The sequence below is a fragment of the Lissotriton helveticus genome, chromosome 7 (genome assembly GCF_964261635.1).
Source record: "Lissotriton helveticus chromosome 7, aLisHel1.1, whole genome shotgun sequence".
Classification (NCBI taxonomy): Eukaryota; Metazoa; Chordata; class Amphibia; order Caudata; family Salamandridae; genus Lissotriton; species Lissotriton helveticus.
The window spans coordinates 351537114-351558561 of NC_136068.1; the positions used below are offsets into that span (position 1 = coordinate 351537114).

At 47.9% G+C, this 21448-nt stretch overlaps 1 protein-coding gene across 1 annotated transcript in view; it reads left to right on the top strand.

The window, feature by feature from the left end:
• Nucleotides 1-16805: 16805 nt before the first annotated feature.
• Nucleotides 16806-21448, top strand: part of RAB5IF (RAB5 interacting factor) — a 63350-nt gene continuing 58707 nt past the window's right edge. The window contains exon 1 of the mRNA XM_078652163.1: nt 16806-17031. Within this exon, the coding sequence (XP_078508289.1) occupies nt 16927-17031 (105 nt within the window). The 5' untranslated portion in view covers nt 16806-16926. The remainder of the gene's footprint in view (nt 17032-21448) is intronic.

Consider the following 21448-nt stretch of genomic DNA (forward strand, 5'->3'; position numbering starts at 1 on the left):
CACCTCTGGAAAGTCCTGACGGCCCTCCAACGGGCCGGACTAACAATAAAAGCCAGCAAGTGCCAGATCGGTCAAGGGTCCGTGACCTATCTGGGACACCAAGTGGGGAGCGGCCAAGTGGCTCCCCTTCAACCCAAGATCAACGCCATCCAGGACTGGGAGCCCCCCGTCACCCAGACCGCCGCCCGAGCCTTCCTGGGGCTCACTGGATACTATCGGCGGTTCATAAAGGACTATGGGAGCATTGTGGGGCCCCTTACAGAACTAACCTCCAAGAGACTACCCCCGAAGGTGCACTGGACCCCCGAGTGCCAAGTAGCCTTTCAGACACTAAAGACTGCAATGTGCACCGCCCCGGTGCTCCAGGCCCCCGACTACAGCCGAGAGTTCATCGTCCAAACTGACGCCTCGGAACACGGCATTGGGGCCGTACTCTCCCAAATGAACTCTGATGGAGTCGACCTTCCTGTGGCCTTCATCAGTCGGCGCCTGCTGGCCCGAGAACAACGATGGAGCACCATTGAGAGGGAATCATTCGCCGTCGTATGGGCCCTAAAGAAGCTCCGGCCCTACCTCTTCGGCACCCACTTCCGAGTACAGACCGACCACCGGCCCCTGCGGTGGTTGATGCAGATGCGGGGCGAGAACCCGAAGTTGCTACGTTGGTCCATCTCCCTCCAAGGGATGAACTTCACCGTGGAGCATCGCCCTGGCAACGACCACGCCAACACTGACGGCCTTTTCAGATTCTTCCGCCTTGGCGAGGAGAATCCCCAAGAAGATGGGTGACTCTCCCCTGCCTTCAGCTGGAGGGGGCGTGTGTTGGACCCGGCCTCGTGGCGTGGTCCTACCCCTCCCGCATGGCGGGCCCCGGACGACATCGGCCCTCCATCCAGCCCGGGTCGGCCTCGGGCACACCTCTGCACGACCTACAAACCCCCAGATCCGCCACCCGGTGGCCCACAACCACTGACACGGCACACTCGGGCCGCCCCAGCATTACCGGTCCGGTGCCCACCCCGGACCCTCATTCCAGGCCCGACGCCATCTTGGGCCCATCACGTCACAGACACGTGGTCCCGGCCCAGCCGCGGCCACGGCCCCAGCGAGCCCGCCATCGAGGCACCAAGAGCCCTCCGGGTGGTAGAGTGGCCACTCAACCAGAGACAAGGAGAGGGGAGTTTCGATGGCTCTCCAACTGTCCCCGGATGCCTGGTTTCGATCGGCCTCCGGCCTTCCTGAGCGCTGGCTCCACCCCCCGCTGGGTGTCTGGACACCATCATCCCGGCCCCTCTGACCCCCAGGCGAGAGGGTCCGGACATCAAAGGACTCCAGACCTATATCTGGGCCAGCCCCGGAGTAGGACGGCAGTTGTATCCCGGAGTCGAGAAGCCCTGCTGACGCTGTCGCGGCTGACCCTGAGACGAACTCACCTTGCTGTTCTACCTGGAACCTGCTGGCGCTGCCGTGGTCCATCTTTGCTGTAACCATCTTGGAGCCTGCTGGCGCTGCCGCGGTCCACACTCACTGAACCATCTTGGAACCTGCTGGCGCTGCCACAGTCCACACTCGCTGAACCACCTTGGAACCTGCTGGCGCTGCCGCGGTCCACACTCGCTGAACCATCTTGGAACCTGCTGGCGCTGCCGCGGTCCACACTCGCTGAACCATCTTGGGACCTGCTGGCGCTGTCGCGGTCCACACTCGCTGAACCATCTTGGAGCCTGCTGGCGCTGTTGCGGCCCAACCTTCCGGAACCCCCCAGCTCGAGGATTGAGAGCTGTGCGTAGGGTCTCCTTGCAACCGACCATCTACAAGACTGTCCCGCTACCTTGCCCTTTGTCACACGACTTTCCAGATCTCGGGATCTGCTGTATATATTGAAACGATACTTATTGCCAGATAAAGATTGAAAACTCTATCTACGTGTGGTGTACATTTGTAGTGGTGTGGTTACTCTGCTGTACAATTCCAGGAGAGGGCCCTCACGTCGGAGGCCTCTCGACATCGCTCGGTCCCTTCTCTGAAGGAGGGGTAGACCTAGGGGTGGTCAGTCAGACACCTTCTGCCTCCCCCGGGTTCGCCTTTCTAACATCCACCATCCAACTCTACCCTCCAAATCCAAATCCTCCCCCCAACTCCACCCTCCAACTCCACCCTCCAACTCCACCCTCCAAATCATCCCTCCAACTCCACCCTCCAAATCATCCCTCCAACTCCACCCTCCAAATCATCCCTCCAAATCCACCCTCCAAGTCCACCCTCCAAATCCACCCTCCAACTCCACCCTCCAACTCCACCCTCCAAACCAAAAGCCAACTCCACACTCCAACTGCACCCTCCAAATCAAAAGCCAACTCCACCCTCCAACTCCGCCCTCCAAATCAAAAGCCAACTCCACCGTCCAACTCCACCCTCCAACTCCACCCTGCACCTCCACCCTCCAACTCCACCCTCCAACTACACCATCCAACTCCACCATCCAAATCAAAATCCTACATCCAAATCCACCATCCAACTCTACCCTCCAAATCCACCCTCCAAATCTAACTCCACCCCCAACTCCACCCTCCAACTCCACCCTCCAAATCATCCCTCCAACTCCACCCTCCAACTCCACCCTCCAAATCAAAAGCCAACTCCACCCTCCAAATCAAAGGCCAACTCCACCCTCCAAATCCAACTCCACCCTCCAAATCCAAACCAGTGTTGTTTGTAATATCAATACATGTAAGACACATAAATACAACACATATTGCATTACAAATGCTATAGGTGTCACATTTGCAAAAGTTATAACTATTAGCGTTGTAAATGACAAAGCAATTATTTTCACTATTTTCCGCAACAAAACATTTAAAAAAAAATGGTCTTTTACAATAGCAATAGCTCAAACTTTGCAAATGAGAAACATATTGCATTGCATTTTAACACTTTGTTAACTTCTGCTGATCTGATGCTTTCTTTCACCACACCTCCTTCTCTAACTCCCTATTCTACTCTCTTCTCCTGTGCTGATCTGCTGCTCTCTTCCACCCCACCTCCTTCTTTAACTCCCTGTTCTCTTCTGTGCTGATCTGTTCCTCTCTTCCAACAAACTCCTTCTCTAACTCCCTGTTCTCTTCTCTTCTCCTGTGCAGAACTGCTGATCTCTTCCACCCTGCCTCCTTCTCTAACTCCCTGTTCTCTTCTCTTCTCCTGTGCTGATCTGCTGCTCTCTTCCACCCGCCTCCTTCTTTAACTCCTTGTTTTCTTCTCCTGTGCTAATCTGCTGTTCTCTTCCACCCGCCTCTTTCAATAACTCCCTGTTCTCTTCTCCTGTGCCGATCTGCTGCTCTCTTCCACCCACCTACTTCTCTAACTCCCTGTTCACTTCTCTTCTCCAGAGCTGATCTACGGCTCTCTTCAACCCGCCTCCTTCTCTACCTCCCTGTTCTCTTCTCCCGTCCTGTTCTGCTGCTCTCTTCAACAACACCTCCTTCTTTAACTCCATGTTCTCTTCGCCTGTGCTAATCTGCTGCTCTCTTCCGACCACCTCCTTCTGTAACTCCCTGTTCTCTTCTGCTGTGCTGATCTGCTGCTCTCTTCCACCCACCTGCTTCTCTAACTCCCTGTTCTCTTCTGCTGTGCTGATTTGCTGCTCTCTTCTACCCCACCTCCTTCTTTAACTCCATGTTCTCTTCGCCTGTGCTAATCTGCTGCTCTCTTCCACCCACCTCCTTCTGTAACTCCCTATTCTCCTATGCTGTGCTGATCTGATGCTCTCTTCCACCCACCTCCTTCTGTAACTCCCTGTTCTCATCTGCTGTGCTGATCTGCTGCTCTCTTCCACCCACCTCCTTCTCTAATTTCTCTTCTTTTGGCCCTCTGCTGACCTGCTGCTCTCTTCCACCCCGCCTCCTTCTTTAACTCCCTGTTCTCTTATGCTGATCTGCTGCTCTCTTCCACATCGCATCCTTCTCTAACTCACTGTTCTCTTCTCCTGTGCTAATCTTCTGCTCGCTTCCACCCCACCTCCTTCTTTAACTCCCTGTTCTCTTCTGCTGTGCTGATTTGCTCCTCTCTTCCACCCACCTCCTTCTCTAACTCCCTGTTCTCTTCTCTTCTCCTGTGCTGATCTGCTGCTCTCTTCCACTCCACCTCCTTCTTTAACTCCCTGTTTTCTTTTGCTGTGCTGATCTGATGCTCTCTTCCACCCACCTCCTTCTCTAATTCCCTGTTCTCTTCTATTCTCCCGTACTAATCTACTGCTCTATTACACCGCCTCAATCTCTAACTCCCTGTTCTCGTTTGCTGTGCTGATCTGCTGCTCTCTTCCACCTCTCCTCCTTCTCTAACTCCCTGTTCTCTTCTCTTCTCCTGTGCCGATCTGCTGTTCTCTTCCACCCGCCTCCTTCTTTAACTACCTGTTCTCTTCTCCTGTGCTGATCTGCTGCTCTCTTCCACTCCACCTCCTTCTTTAACTCTCTGTTCTATTCTCCTGTGCTGTTCTGCTGCTCTCTTCCACCCCGCCTCCTTCTTTAACTCCCTGTTCTCTTCTCCTGTGCTGGTCTGCTGCTTTCTAAAAACCCGCCTCCTTCTTTAACTCCCTGTTAATTTCTCCTGTGCTGATCTGCTGCTCTCTTCCACCCGCCTCCTTCTTTAACTCCATGTTCTCTTCTCCTGTGATAATCTTTAAGCTACCTTCCATCCGCCTACTTCTCTAACTCCCTTTTCTCTTCTCCTGTGCTGATCTGCTGTTCTCTTTCACCCGCCTCCTTCTCTAACTCCCTTTTCTCTTCTCCTGTGCTAAACTGCTGTTCTCTTTCACCCCGCCCCCTTATCTAACTCACTGTTCTCTTCTCCTGTGCTAATATGTTGTTCTCTTCCACCCACTTCCTTACTTAACTCCCTGTTCTCTTCTCATGTGCTGATCTGCTCCTCTCTTCCTTATTTATCTACATGTTCTCTTCTCCTGTGCTGATCTGCTGCTCTATTCCACCCCGCCTCCTTCTTTAACTCCATGTTCTCTTCTCCTGTGCTGATCTGCTGCTCTCTTCCACCCGCATCCTTCTTTAACTCCATGTTTTCTTCTCCTGTGCTGATCTGCTGCTCTCTAAAACCCGCCTCCTTCTTTAACTCCATGTTCTCTTCTCCTGTGCTGATCTTCTGCTCTCTTCCACCCGCTTCCTTATTTAACTCGATGTTCTCTTCACCTGAGCTGATCTGCTGCTCTCTTCCACCCCGCCCCCTTCTCCAAAACCCTGTTCTTTTCTCCCGTGCTGATCTGCTGTTCCCTTCCACCGCCTACTTCTCTAACTCCCTGTTCTCTTCTCTTCTCCTGTGCTGATCTGCTGCTCTCTTCCACCCGCCTCCTTCTTTAACTCCCTGTTCTGTTCTCACATCCTGATCTGCTGCTCTCTTCCACCCGCCCCCTTCTCCAAAAACCTGTTCTCTTCTCCCGTGCTGATCTGCTGCTCCCTTCCACCGCCTACTTCTCTAACTCCCTGTTCTCTTCTCCTGTGCTGATCTGCTGCTTTCTTCCACATACATCCTTCTGTAACTGCACACTCACATACCTACAACCATGCACGCACACACATACAACCACACACACACAACCACACACATCTATCGCGCTCACTCTATCTATCGCCCTCACTCTATCTATCGCCCTCAATCCATCTATCTATCACCCTCTCTCCATCTATATATCGCCCTCACTCCATCTATCTATCGCCCTCACTCCATCTATCTATCGCCCTCACTCTTTCTATCTATCGCCCTCACTCTATCTATCTATCGCCCTCACTCTATCTATCTATCGCACAACTACAGCATCACTCAGGGGCACCACAGCATCACTCAGGGGCACCACAACATCACTATGCGCTACCACAGCATCACTGAACGCCACAGCATCACTTGTCGCCACCACAACATCACTCAGCGCCACCACAGTATCAATCTGTGCAAACATTCAACAACAACTGGTTCAAATATGTTCTCTCAATGTTTCAAGCTTTATTACAAATGTCACAAAAAATGTTGATATTTCACTTCTGTTCTTATATATTTTTTTTATTTAAAATATTTTATTGAACAAAAGCAGAGTAAGTGATCAGTTGGCAGTCATGAAATACAAAAATTGACATAGAAGGCATACATTACAGAGGTGCATCACAAGTGCGAGTTTGGGGAGGACCAGTCCTGGTCATCGCCATTTCAGTTGTAGGGGAAGTACAAAGTTCGCCTCTATAAACATTCCAATGTCCCCATTTCTTATCCCAAGTTCCAGGACACCCCCTGAGCTTGTATACAGTTTTTTCAGACAACATACATGTATCCATTGCAGCGACCCATTTGATCAAGAGCGGTTTATTTGGCGAGCCCCATTGCATTGCTATTTCACGTTTTAATAAGAGAAAGCCCAGAGCCGCCCATTGTCGTTCCAGCGCAGTCAGATCTGTGGAGTCCCACACATTAAGGAGTCCGCTTTTGGGAGACAGAGGGGCAGGTCTTCCTAGTGCATCAGACATCTTACGAACCACTCGCTCCCACAGGTCTTGAATCATCGGGCATTCCCAGATAGTGTGGTAGAGAGTGCCAACCTGCCCGCAGTTACGGAGACAGATATCGGTTGCGCGCCTACCAATTTTGGCTAGGAGGGGAGCAGAAATGTATGTTCTGTGTAATATCTTTAATTGTATAAGCCTAAATCTGTGATTGATAGCTGACTCACGCGGGGATATCAGTGCCACCTGCCATTCAGCATCTTCCATGGCCCCAATGTCGCCTTGCCATTTGTCTCTCAGAAGTTGGAAGGTGTTAGGCATGTTATTGCATAGCTTGTGGTATGTATAGGATATCGCCTTGGCCTGAAGGGGTTCTGATAATAGTCAATCCTCAAGAGGCGAGGATTGTGGAAGAGAAGAGGGATCAGGGACATTAGTGAGTATGGCATGCTTGATTTGGAGGTAGCGGAAGGCCTCAGATTGGGCTAAATCATATTTCTTCTGGAGCTCTACGAATGTCAGTAGTTTGCCCTTGTGAAGCATGTCTCCCAGGGTAGAGGTGCCGATCATGTCCCATTTGTCAAAGCCCTGATAGTGGCAGAGGGAGCCTAGCATATGTGAGGTCCAGAGCGGAGTGGATAACGTGAGAGTGTCAGACCAGCCGAGTCGCTTATTCGCTCGGTGCCAGATTGTTAGTGTTTGGGACATCGGGCCTATATAGCGAGTGCGGGAAGGTTTACCATATAAGGCCCCAAGGTAGCCCTCATGGCCCGTCTGATATCGTGCAAGGTGGAAAGCAGGGTTTGTTGGTGGACCATATAACCAAGAGTTGGTGGCAGTCAATTGAGAAGCCCAATAGTAAAGTTGAATATTTGGCAAGGCAATACCACCATCGTACCACCCCTGCGTAAGCGAGGGAAGAGCAATGCGGGGAGAGCCGCCGTCCCATTGGAGGAGGCGGAGGTCTCCTTCAAGTGTGTTAAAATAGGAGTCGGCAATGGGAAATGGGCAATTCTGTAAGGCATACAAAAAGCGAGGGAGTGCAAGCATTTTAAAAAGGGCTGCTCTGCCCGGGAGAGACAGAGGGAGCGATCTCCAGTGTGATATGTCGTTATGGAGTCTTTGTAGTGGGCCCTTTAGGTTACAGTCATAGAAGATTTTGGGGTCTGGGGTGACAAAGATGCCGAGGTACTTGAATCCATCCTGGGCCACATCAATCGAGTATCCCCTCGGGAGAGGAGGGAGTGGGCCGTGTAGCCCGTATAGTACTGATTCGGACCAATTGATGGAGAAGCCCGAATATTTGCCAAAATTGGTGATGACGTGCAGTAGACTATTGATAGATGATTTAGAGGAAGAGATGTAGACGAGAATGTCGTCTGCGTATAGTGAGATCTTGTCAATCGTATCATCATTCCATCGGAGGCCACGGATAGAGTTATCCGTTCTAACCCAATGGGACAAAGGCTCCAGGGTGAGCGCGAACAATAATGGGGACAGAGGACATCCCTGCCTAGTTCCCCTGTGTAGAGGAAATTGTCTGGATGTGTGACCATTGACATAAACCTGACCCCAGAGATCAGTATAGAGCAATCGGATCCACTGAATAAATTTGGGACCAAAGCCATAACGGAGTAAGACCTCGAAAATGTACGACCATTCTATAGAGTCGAAGGCAAGTGTGGCGTCGAGGGAAAGGATAGCTGCGTCTTCTTGGAGATATGGTATTCTACTCATAACGTTGTGGACCCTACGGAGATTAAGCGCCGTGTTGCGGCCTGGAAGGAATCCTGACTGATCCTCGTGGATTAAGGTGGGGAGGACTGTCATGAGTCTGGTAGCGAGGAGTTTCGCCAGAATTTTCACCTCGGAGTTAATGAGGGAAATCGGCCTATAGGAGCCGCAATCAGTAGCCGGTTTATTAGGTTTGTGAATAACAACTATTGATGCCAACCGTTGGTCTAGTAATAGAACAACACAATTGCCAATGCTGAGACTGACTAGCCCAATATATATGATCATTTCATGAAAGAAAACGTGAAATGTTGCTTTACAGATTGCAACTTAGTCAAGTGTTCATTATTCAATATTCATTTAATTGTTCAAAATATTTTTTAAAAGAACAACATAATATAGAAGTGTATTTCTATACGTAAACAAACCGTTGGTCTAGTGGCAGGCATCCGGCATTGCGGCTCTCCTCGAACATTGCCCTCAGGTGTGGGAGAATCTCACCCGCCATGCCCTTCAGAAATTAAATAGGGACACCGTTGGGGCCCATAGCTTTACCTGATTGTATGGCAAACAATGCATTGCCAATCTCCTCTGTTGTGAGGTCTGCCTCTAATTCCTGCGCGTCCGTCTCAGAAAGAGTGGGTAATCACATTTCATTCAAGTGTAGTCTAGACTCCTCGGCACTATAGTGTGCCCTGGCTGTGTATACTCCCTCTAAATGGGCAGCAAAGACCTCCGCTATTTCCCCGGGGTCTGTGATAGGAGAATTGCCTGGTCCGGCCAATTCTGGGATCCATCTGGAGCCTTGCTCGTGTTTTTCGAGCCACGCCAGCATTTTACCTGCTCCGTCCCCCAGTTCATACACTCGGTGGCGAGTCTTTAAAAGTTTGGCCTGCGCTTTCTCCAAGGCTAGTGCTTTATATTCTTGTTGTTTCGTTCGGAGGCGAGTTGCCGTCTCTTCTGAGGGGTTCGCGTTGTGGGTCGATTCCAGCTGGACTAGGTCTACCTCGGTCTGGATTAGGTGTTCACTCTGTTTGTGTATATAGCCAGTTTTGAGAGCTAATGCCTTCCCTTTGAGTACAGCCTTATAGGCCTCCCAGATGGTTATAGCCGACTTCACGGATCCGACATTTTCTGTGAAGTAATATTCCGTGTGTTCTAGCAGGCAGTCTTTTATGTCGGGGATTTTTAGGAGCCAAGGGGTTATGATTATGGGGCCGCGGGATCTCTGGCGGTGGTACGTAAATTCTACAAGAAGTGGGGAGTGATCCGAGATTCCCCTGGGGAGCCCCTTAGGGTGGCGGAAAAGCTCTATATCAGTTGTGGGGGAGAAAAGGTAATCTATGCAAGAGCTACTATTATGGGCATTAGAGTAGTGTGTGAAGTAAGAAGTGGTTGGATGGAACGAACGCCATATATCTTCGAGTCCCATCGCCTGTGTAAAATCTAGGAGATCAGAGCCCTGTCTGTGTGACGTACGCTGGGGGTGTCGATCTAGGGCATCGTTCATTGTCATATTGAAGTCACCCCCAATAAGCAGGGGTCCGTGTGGGAGGTCCAGTATTAATCGCTGCAGGGTCTGCAATGCGTCTATTCCTAAGGTTGGGGGAATGTAAACTGAGATAACATTTAACGGTTTTCCCTCCCAGATGGCCTCTAGCACAGCGAAGCGACCAAGTGAGTCAGCCCATGTCTTTGTACATGTTAGTGCAACATTTTTGCGAACAAGGATACTGGTCCCTCTGGAACCGGAGGTAAATCCTGCGTGTACGAGCAATTTGTAACCCCCCCGGTGTAGTGCTTGACACGTGTTACCCATCAAGTGTGTTTCCTGGAGGAGAACCAGATCCGGAGCGTGACGTTTGAAATATTGCATGACTATCCCTCTTTTTATTCTACTGCCTAGGCCATTGACATTCCATGTCATGAGGGAGAGAGACTTAGTCAGGGGGGGTGTCATGGTGGTTTAAAGAATGGAAGATATTTACGGAGTATAGGCCTTTGAGTCACAGAGTGTTTCCCAGTGCTGATACGGAGTACGGAATGCCTTGTGAGGGCACGTAACGCTGTGTAGTAAGCTCTATGTCTAAAAAACCTCTGCAGCGTGTAAACAAAAACAAAGACAAAAACAATATCAGCATCATAGCAAACTTCCCAACTACCCATATCCCTCCCATACCCTCCCCCCTTCCTGCCCTCCTGCCCCCAGCCCCCCTCCCTGCCCCCCTGCCCGTGGACTTAAAACTATCCACTCCCCAACTAGACAGAGTGCCTGTCGCCCTCCCGAACATTGATGGGGTGTGTGGAGAGCCATGGGTGCCCTCGCTTAAAGTTGACAGGAGTGTATTACCTAGTGCATCTAACAGCAAATTGCATCAGTAATAACATTCACATAGTACAGAAATTAATAAAACAATCTGGATAATCCACAGTGGCCGGACCTAGAAAAGGATATGTGGAGTCAAGGGGTGGGCACCAACCAGTGGACCTCAGGCCGGCCCAGAGCAGGAGATCCAATCAGTACCAGATCGGGCACTGGATAGCGCCCTGTAGCAATAACAGGAGTAGGTACATATTAGTCAATAAACAGCCGGACCAAGGTAAGTGAGCTTTGCATTACTCCACTCCCCAACTTGGCAGAGTGTTCGTCGCCCTCCCAAGCATCAGCGCCCTGTCCTTATATTTTAGTCACGATAAAATACACTGAACATAATCTTCACAAAAGTTATTTACAAAAGTTTAAGCTATTGCCATTATAAATTACAATAACTTTTATTTAAATATTAATTATTTAAAAAAAAAACATTGTTATTTGTAAAATCAATACTTCTAAGTCACGTAAATACAAAACATGTTGCATTAAAAATGCTGTAGGTGTCACATTGTCAAAAAATAAAAGTATTAGCATTGTAAATGACAAAGCTTTTAATTTCACAATTTTCAAAAATAACACATAAATAACAAATTTGTCATGTACAGGACAAAAAACTCAAACTTTCCTAATGCGAGACCTATTGCATTGCAAATGCTTGTTTATCCTGTGTACGGAAACACATTATGCTCCTGTAGGTTATTACCAATGTCTAAACTAGCAACACTTGAAAGCAGAAACCAGTAGTTATGGTAACTCTGAGCTACAGTGGTTAAAATAAAATGACTTCTCTTTTTCCATGTGCTCTGCCCCCATAAAAGCTAAATGGTGCAGTTCGGGGCCCCGGGATGTGATGGCTTAGTATGAGGAAGGAAGGCCCTGGCACTCAACAGGCAGACAAGACATGGTAAACAAAAACCCTGCCTCTGTCAATCTTAGTTTGTATCTCACTTGAGGGACAAATTTGGAATTTTTCTGGGCATTTATGTCAGGCAGTGTGTCCTGTTATTAGCACACATGTGAATGCTGCACTTGTGAATGCTTACCCAGACACAGAGTGTGCACAGCTGTTTATTAACTGTCAAGCTGCAAGATTATTTTGTATTTAATATTTCACGTCACTGCTACTGTTTACACCGTTAATTGGTATTTTAATCGCACAATCTATTTTTTTGCTTGAGCTGCCTTTTTGTGTTTGTTTTTACACTACTTTAAAAGAGTATATGGGCTGTGGGGTGTTTTCAGAACTATCCAGTGCACTTTTGGCTTGTAGTGCTGAGCTGTGTGGAGCTGAGCTACTGTAGAGCCTCTCTGACAAATTCTGTCACATTTGACCTGCAGTTGCGTCAGAGTGCAGCTCTGACGCAACTGTTTTGGTGAGGGGGTGTTTGGGCTGTTAAGGGAGATAGGGATAAGATACTTGAATGAGGGTGCCCGGGAAGAAAAAGGCTGGTTAGTTCTGACAGAAGGGATGGTCTGAATAGTGAACTGAGTACAATTATTAGGAGAGGAAGGTGGAAGGTGGAAGGGGAGTGACGTTGGTAGTCTTATAGCTGGCCAGTAAGTTGGTGATGTCTGCAGAGGACAGACTGTGGTTGGCTTTATTGGGGCGTGGGAGCAAGGGACTCCTCGGGAGGTTGTTAGGGAAGGGGGATATCTTGGCGCTTAAAAGTGAGATGGACATTACAAGCTGGGAAATGGAAGAGATGAGAGAATCAAGTTTATTTTCCAGGGAGAGGAGGGCTGAGCACGGAGTGTTGGGTGGCTCGATGTATAAGAGGGGGAGTGCAGTAGGAGAGGGAGGACAGGGAGGGGTGGGGGAACGGGGGTATTGGGGTGAAAGGGTAGAAGGTGGAGAAAGATGGTGGTCGAAAGGAGTGGATGGTGATACAGTGGTAGCAAGAGAGATATTTTAACTAGTTTTGAACTGAGGGGAAGAGTAGCGATCATAAATAGGAGGAGACGGTGGAGGAGTAGAGAGGGAGGGCGAGAGGTGGGGGGAAGGAGGGTGCTCAAATGAAGGCCAACGGTACTGGGAGAAGAGAGGAGAACGGGCTGTACAGGGAGCGGAGGGAGGGGGGTTAAAGGATGGCCAGAGGTATGGGGAGAAGAGAGAAGAAGGTGCTGGACAGGTACTGTAGGCTATGGAAGGTGAATGTAGGGGGACAGGCAACAAGCAGAGTTGGGGGGATTGGGCTAGATGGTAATTGAGGGAGGAGTATGGGACTTTAAGGTCAGAGGGAGGGAAGAGGAAGAATTACAGAGAGGGGAGACATGGTTGTGAAGCAAAGGATGAGGAAGGGGAGGTTGAAGAGAGAAGGGAGGTGTAAGAGAAGAATTTAGGGTATGAGGGAGGGGGAAGAGCAGAAAGGGATGAGGAGAAAGGGGGAGGGAAGGGGGAAGGTAAGGAAAGTTGATCGGTAGACCAGGTTGTAAGAAAGGTGGATTAAGTAGGGGGTTGGGTAGGATTAGAAGGAATACGGGGAGGAGATAGCATTGAAATATCGGGAAGATGCAGGGAGGGGGAGTGGAGGCTGGAGGTAAGACAGATGAGATAGGGGGAAGATCATATTGAGAAGGGGGAAGAATGGGATAGGAGGAGGCAAGAGAAGGGGGGACAAAGGGAATGCCTGTGTCTCCCGGGAGAGCGGCCTGATGGAGTATAGGGGGGTCGGGGGGAGAAAGGGAGAAAGGAGAGGAGCTAGAAGGAGAATCAAGGGAAATCATAGTCGTATGGGTGGGACGAAGGAGTGGAAGAGGTGGTCAAAGAGAGAGAGACAGGAGTCTGTAGCTTGGATCTTGACAGTGCCATTGTTATCAAGTGTAATGGTGAGAGAACCATTAATGCAAGCGCAAGGGGAATTTTTTTGCCGCTGCCCATGCGGGATAGATGAGGAGGAGGAGACATTGAAGGAATTGAAGAAGCTGGTGGACCAGTAAGGGATGTCGTGAGTGAAAAAAATGAAGTCATTTTTGAGCTTCCCTAGACGCCCATTATGGAATTGGTCAACAAAGAGGGAATCAGGGAATTGTTCAATGGTGTTGTGCCTGAACCGTTTTGCTGCTGTTTTGGACAGATTAGGGGGATAAATTACTTTGAAGCAGTTAACTCCAGACTTAATTCGAATGGAAGCCATAATAGGGAGATGAGGAGTAGGGGGTTGAGAAAGGGGCCACTAGGGTAGGGATAGCGCAAAGAAGTATAATAAGAGGAGGACTCATATGCCGGAAATCGAGTGAAAATATTCCAATAATATTGTGGTCAGGAGGCGACTAGAAACGCAGGGCCAAGTACTCTGGTCCAACTCCCCTATAATACATCATTCCAGTGGGATAGAAGGCTAGCTTGACTCCAGTGGTGGAGTGGGCAAGGGGCCATTAACGGGGCCAACCCTCCCACCAGGGATTACGCCCTCCGAGTAAGGAATCCAGCGTGGAAATGAGTGTCACCTATTGGATCACAGTGATAGGCACAGACATTTACCCTGTCCTGGATCGAAACTCCGGGCGAAGGCAGCTCTCTGGGCAAGCAGATAGCCGCCGTAATAGCAAATCCAGTGAGGAGGCACGTGGGAGGCCTTACAAGTTTAGTAGAGACCCAGGACAGTAGAGGGCAAGCAGATCAGGACCAATAAAGAGGTACTATTGGCCACCAGGGGTGAGCCAGGTGACAAGAATAAAGGAGAAGTCCAGGACTGGTGACTGACTACAACCGTTCCAATTTGGGGTTGCTTTTGTTACCTTCTGGAAGGGGCCTTGCCTGATAGTTTAGGATTGTCTGCCATAAGGAGAAGATCACATCTGATTTATGGCATGTTTCAATAATTTAAGTAACGGCTGTACATTTCTTTCGCAGGAAGTGAAAAGACGCAAGATTGGGGTTCAACAGCATGGATCAGGGGATGATCTGAAGCAAACTTGAGCTGTCAGAATGTTCTTCATTGGTTTTACAGACTTGATTTTAGATCAGCGGGTATTTTTGCCAAGAGGTGCAAGGAGGAAGTGTGTTCTTGTGGTTTGAGAGACTGTCATTTATTGCAGTACTACCCTTTTACCTGTGTTTGGTACTCTTTTGTAACATGCACACGTCACTTTTCTCTTGTAACACACTGTTTGCTACCTCTTACTTTTTGTTTGCTTTCGATACTTGCACAAGTGCCACCATTGCCTACGTAACGTTTGTTCTTGTGTTTGAGTGTCCTCCATTTATTGAAGTATTATACTTCTACTTGAACGCTTTTGTAACCTGCACACATGTCACTTTTTCCTCCTGTAATGCACCGTTTGCTACCTCTTTGTGGTGGGTCAGAAGGATGCACACGGACACCAGAATGCGATAAGTGTGGTTTTATTCGGATAAATGTTTTCTTCTTCCTTTGAGTAAGTCTTTCCCGGGCAAGGGTTGCTGGATTCAGGGTGTCTGCAAGGCTTCTGGGTCTTCTGGGACTTGTTCCCCTCGGTTCGGTCACTGCGGGGTCCTCTTCCTTGCGAGACGTCCAGCGCCACATGCAGAAAGGAAAGAGAGAGCTCTTAGCTAATGCTCCGGCTTCAAGTAACCCAGGGGGACCAGGGTCGTGAGGGCACGGGTGAGTTGCGTGTTATATAGCGGAACACAAGTGTGTCGGACAGGTGAAGGGAATAACGGTGAGGGAAGGAGGCAAAAGGGGGGAAGGAAAAAAGGTAAGGGAAGGTAAAACGTTATTTATATTATTTACACGGCGTTGCCACGCCTCCCGAGCCACCCTGACATACGTTGACGCACCTGTGTGAGCCACACTCCTCCCTGAGTGTGGCTGGGCGATGCTTGGAACCGTTGGCCTCCTGGCACTGCTTCTCCTGGTCTCCGCTCCTCCGTACTCTCCATGCTCCGTCCTGCCTCCTCGTACTTCGCTCGCTCTCCACTCTTCTCCTCCCAGGTGTCGGGACACACCGATTCCTCTCCTTCCGTGATTTTGTCCACTCCTCTCGACCACGGGTCACAGGGGGGCGTGACTTCCTGCTTCATGCTGATTCCGCTGCAGACTAGCGCGTCATAGGGAGGCGAGTCTTCTCCGGTATCTTCTTCATTAAAGGAACAGTCCCCTTTTCCGAGGTGGTGCATGTTCCACCATGCTTCGGACTCCGTCGCCCAGGTGTCCTGAAGCGGTGAAAGAGAGGGAGTGTGATAAGTATCGGGGTTCCACCAGTCCGAGTTGGTAGCGCGTCCCTCCACCCTGCTACACTCTTGTATTTTGTTTGCTCACGATTGTCACTTTTGCCTCATGTAATGTAACTTTTGCTTTTGTAATTTGTTCACTTGTAATGTTCTCTTGTATCAGTTCTGTTCCTATTGTGAAGCGCTCTGACACATTCGGGTAAAGTCCGCGCTATATAAAAACGCATAAATAAATAAAAATAAATAAAGGAAGGACTATGATGTTTTGAGTACTTATAAGGCTAGACACACTCTGATTGGTGGGTGAAGGAATACGACAAGACTGAAAGGGTTCATGGGAAATGAGGTTTATTGTTTGTAATTTTATTCATTGGCTGCTAATACAGCACTTTACTGCCCAAAATACTTGGGCAGTAAATTTGGGCAGTAAAGAAAGAGAAGCATAATTCTATGTCAGGACCGGAGGCTCCAATACCCACATTGTCACCTCTGTGCCCTAAATAGAATTGATAATACTTGATCCGACAGGAAGAACATTTTGTATTCTCTTTTTGCGGAACTTTCCTGTCCCCTTTAGGTGTCCATATACGCTCGTGGTCTCCTCCGATTCTGCCTGATTCTCAGATTGGTCAACGTGCATTGCGCAATAGGGACAATTTTACTTGCATATCGATCATTTCTAGTAAGGAGGGGCGAGAAGCATACAAACCGCTCAGAACCCAAAGGGACATCTCCGTTTTAATAAATGTATTGTATACAAATGTAGTAGAGAAAGCGTTCGATAATTTAGTTACAACATTTTTTACTTGTATTTCTTTGAGTATATATAATTACTGAGCTTACAAAAAAAAATGTGGGAAACAATTATTTATCGTACGTTTAAATGTCCCACAAGGTACTTTATATGCTTATAAACATGTTTGAAATGCTTTTCAGCGTTAATATCGCAAGGAGACACACATTTCAATATGGCCGCTCTATCAACGGCGTCGCAGAGTTACGTACTAATAGTCCCTTTAGTTTAGTCTCTCAACTATAGCCTTGGTGTTGGTAGTCCCTTTTCCCTTTCCTTGCTAGGGCCGTCTGCTTTACGCTGAGCTGTGCGTGAGCCGTGGCTCCATTGACACCGTACCCCAGCCTCTCACTTAAGCCGGGTCCTGTAGTAGTGGAGGATGAGCAACGCCAAGCGGAAAGAGGAGCAGGCCGTGGCCAACGGCGGTACCAAGTTGTCCCCGTGGAGCAAGGCCTTAAGGAACGATGCTGCCTGGGAGGACAAGGTGCTGTTCTGTGTCGGGGTTTAGGATGTAGTAAGGCAAAAACTAAGCGAAGGAAACCCGCATATACAATGTTGGGGCGTGGAGGTAGTCATGGACAAACTGCACAGTTTCTTTTCTTCTTTTGGGTCTCAGGGTGTGCCGGTTGTGGTGATGGGAGGGAGGGGGGGGGGGGTGTTGTGCTGTAGGTGATGACCCTATTCTCCAGTGGAGTAGGCAAAGTTACTGCGCTGAACGGGGAAGTTGATCATCGAATGTGAAAAAGATGGTGACAACCCCTGACAAGGCAAAGCCAATAGGTCTCCTCTAAGCAAGAGCTATTGGTTTTGCCAAAATGTTTTAGCCGTGTTACACAGCAGCGTGGGTGCTGGTCAGCATAGCTAAAAGTTAGTGATATGGAGTGTTGCTAATTATAGTGGCGTAGAGTGAAGTTGAGTGGCATTGAGTATAATGAAGCGATTAGAGTGGAAGGGTGCAGAGTAGGATGCCATAAAGTGTCCTGGAGTGTTGCAGGGTGAGGGTGGGGGGGTTGCAGAGAGTGTTGTGGAGTGGCATAGAGGGGAGTAGTGTAAGAGAGTGGAATGACAGAGTGGAGTTGGGTGTAGTGGCATAGAGTGGAGTGACGTAGAGTAGTGTGTTGTGGAGTAAAGTGGAATAGAGGTAATTGAGTGGAATAGTGTTGTAGAGTGTCAGAGTGGGGTAGGGTTTAGTGGAGTAGAGCAACAAAGAGTGGAGTATCATAGGGTGAAGTGGCCTAAAGCACAGTGGTGCAGAATAGCTTGGATAGAGTGGCTTGGTTTTGAATAGAGTGACATAGAGTAGTGCAGAGAAGAGTCAGTGGCGTAGAGTAGAATGTTTCAGAGTAGAGTGAGTCAAGTAAAGTGGTGCAGTGGCGTAGAGTGCAGTGTTGCAGAGTTGAGTGACCTAGACTGTGCTGGTGTATAGTGCAGTGACGCATACTTGAGTGGGGTAGAGTGCACTGGCATAGTGTCGCACCAGACCACAGTAGTGCTAAAGTCGTCCCTGGTGGTAGGCCATTGTTGTTTCAGTAGAAAATGTTCACATATTTCACTATTGACAACACACACAGCCACCAAATAGTATATAAACTATGTTTTGACATAGGCAGGATGTTTATGGCTGTAGTGTAAATAATGTCGTTTTGGGGATCCTGTTTGTAGTTTTCTGGAAAGCAGTAATCTGTTTTGTCTAGGTTTTTATGGCTTGGTGCTACTGCGCTTGTTGCACTTACTGAGGCTACTATTCATTAAGTGTGATTGTGTAGGCTACACCTTTTGGCTTGCCAATGCGTGTTATTAAAGGGGTTGGCTACTCCCTGACTGTAAACAGAAAGCTCATTAGGCGTTGACCAGAGGGTCACATTAAGCAAAAGCCAACAGTGCTTTGATAGAAGAACCTCAACATGACTATTTGTTGCCACAGAAATTGCGTGCACATCCGACCTGCAGGCCTGTTTTGAGGGGTATGTTACAGGCTCTTAAACTGGAGCACAGGAGGGGCACAAGCAGGGTTGCATGGGGAGAGTAGTCTGCATTCCCCTTGCTTTCCTATAAACGGTCTCACTTTGAAGTCACAGGAAGACAAATAAACACCAAGTTCCCTTGGAAGAGGGAGCTTGATATTTGACCTTCGTGTTTAAATGCACATCAAATGTGACCAGATAAGATTTAAAGGCTTGCTTACTTAAAGTGATATCTTGGAAGCATACAGAAAGCAAGGTTTGGGTGAGGGAAGAGATGAGCTCAAGCTGGACAGCCTAAAACAACTAGCAAATAGAAAGTAAGGAAATGTGAATTACAAGCTGCAATGCACATAATGCATTCCCAGGGAAACTTTATGAATGTCCCCAAGATGTCTTTGTAGACTTTGACCTAAAATGGATTAGTTTGTAATCTCAGAGGTATTACTTGACCAACTACAGCAACGGAAGATTATGAAGATTCAGTAAGAAGGCATAGTATACTCCACTGGAATGTCTTCGCCAGTCTAAATAAAATAAACTTAATGATGAACTTGTTTCTGTTACTACATTCAACACCCACACTAATCTTATTAAAGGGATCATGTGTAAGAACAGGCACATACTAAACAACATTGACCCCTCACTAAACATCCCAATATTTATGCTTTAGTCAAACAAATGCCTCCAAGACAACCTTATGAGATCCAACAAAAACAACCAGATGGACACCATAAATGTGGCAACTGCTGTCTGTAATATGACCATTTAAGGTATGGAAATCAGTTACAACAAAGTTAAGATTAAACAGCATGATTTCAATAAATGTAATGACAGACATGTAGTTTATATCATCCTTTGCACCTGCATCAAGCTATACATTGGCGAAACATCACAAGATCAGAAAAATAATCTTTCAACATAAATCTCACTTTAGATGCAGAACCATACCTTCACCAATGGCACAACATTATGTGGAACATAGCAACTCTGAATTTCAAATTACTTGGAATGTATTGAAACTAAAATTCCAGTAGTGTTGATGAGTCCTTGCTTCTACGTTTTGATGAAATAATGATCCTGAAATTTCGAATTATAGAAAATTATCTTAATGAATTATCGGGGATCAATAATCGGATATAATTAACACTGCAGTGCCAGATGAGAAAATGAAGGTGGGAGTTGAGTCTAAGCAAAAAGCAAGACTCCTGTATAGTTTACTGAATCATGAGTTCCAACTCGGAGGTGAACAACTTAAATGTTATATACTGAACATCCTTAAATTACTCATTGCATGCTGCAATCGTTCCGTAGGGCAGGGCTGTACGTGGGATGAAAATGCGAGGGTTCCCTTAAAACGGGCATGGCCTATATAATTAAGCATGTGGCTTAAACATGTAAATGAGATTTCTCAGTTTCCCTTAGTGTACCACCCGCCTGGTATTTTTGTTCCACTCTTTCTTTTCTTGCATCCAGATATATAGCACACAATTGACATTCACATAAAACCAGCAAGGACTGTTGAAGTTGTCAATGATTATTTGTTTAAGGTGAATGAATAACAACAATGATATTGTAGTAAATATTTATTATTGAAAAAGTTTTAATTGTAAAACTTTGAGTTAAACATTACTGAGGCCTGTGGATGAGGTAGTGGTCTTCAGGAAGTCTGTTACTCCTCTTATGTTCACTCTGTTAGACATGTATATATCCCCTTTTTCCTCTCCACAGTGCGGTCATCTGCATATCTTGCAACTCACCTCTTACCTTTTTGGGACCATCTTTTCACTCTTTCCGTAAAGTTCTTCCTTGAACCTGTTTCACTTCATGGAAGTGGCAGGTCTGAACATGTGCGTTCACATGAGCACCACACTACAAAATCTTTATGTAGTTTCGGCTGGGCAAGCCAGTAAGACGCCTGGCCTTTATTATGATTTTTTTAAAGCTACATCTAGGTAGGCAGGAGCATTGGGTACATAAAATACAAATGCACAATGCATGTAGGCCTCTCAGATTCTTTTAAGTACATTAGCTGACTTCAGATCTCCAGTATAATTGGCATTGACCAAGGCAATAGGTCTCACCTTTTTGACTCTGCCTATGCTTTTTGACGCTGCTGTTGAGCATTGAGAAAGGGGGAAAAGGTTATTAACTAACCGCATCAGCCAAACTAAGCATTGGCAATGCCAAAAGGTCTTGCCTCTGTGAGATCTTGTGGATTTGTTGGAGTGGCGTTGCATTGTGTGGTGTGGAGCAGAGTGGCATGCCGCAAGGCACTTCAATGCCTCGTCTGGGGTTGCAAGCGCTATACATCAGTGACCGCTCCTCTGCTATGGCAGAGGAGCATCGCCCTACTGCTTTTAAGCAGTGCGAAGCAGAAACATAAAATAATAACTTTGCGTTAATATCATTTTATGCTGCTTCCTGCTGCTTTGCGGGTGGGCGGGGATGCTCTGCTCTTGGAGTTGGAGAGGAGTGGTTTGCCCACTCCTAAGTGCGCAATGACTGTTTGTTCAGCCCTCTTGGTCCACCCAAACCAGTCAAGCGCTCGTTCCCCATTCTTCATGCAGGCTGCATTACAGCCTGCATGGAGAACAAGCCCAGGCTCCCATTCCCTGGTTGAGCATTCAACCAGGACGCTCAAAACCAACAGCGTTGTGATTGGTTAGTAGGGCCTGGCTGTGAAGAGAATAGCAGGAGCGGGGACGCGTGACCCGGGGCAACGGTGAGTTATTAAAAAATATATCTATGCACGACCCCCGCGCACCCCCCCCCCCCTGCAAGCCATGCCGGCCACTGCTGTATACAATTACAATTATGTGGAATGGCAATGTGTGACATGGCATAGAACATTGCCAGAGTTGCTATTGAATTGCCCTAAAGCGCTTCAAAGTCTCATGCTATATAAATGCAATTAAAATGCAGTATGTTGCCTATTAT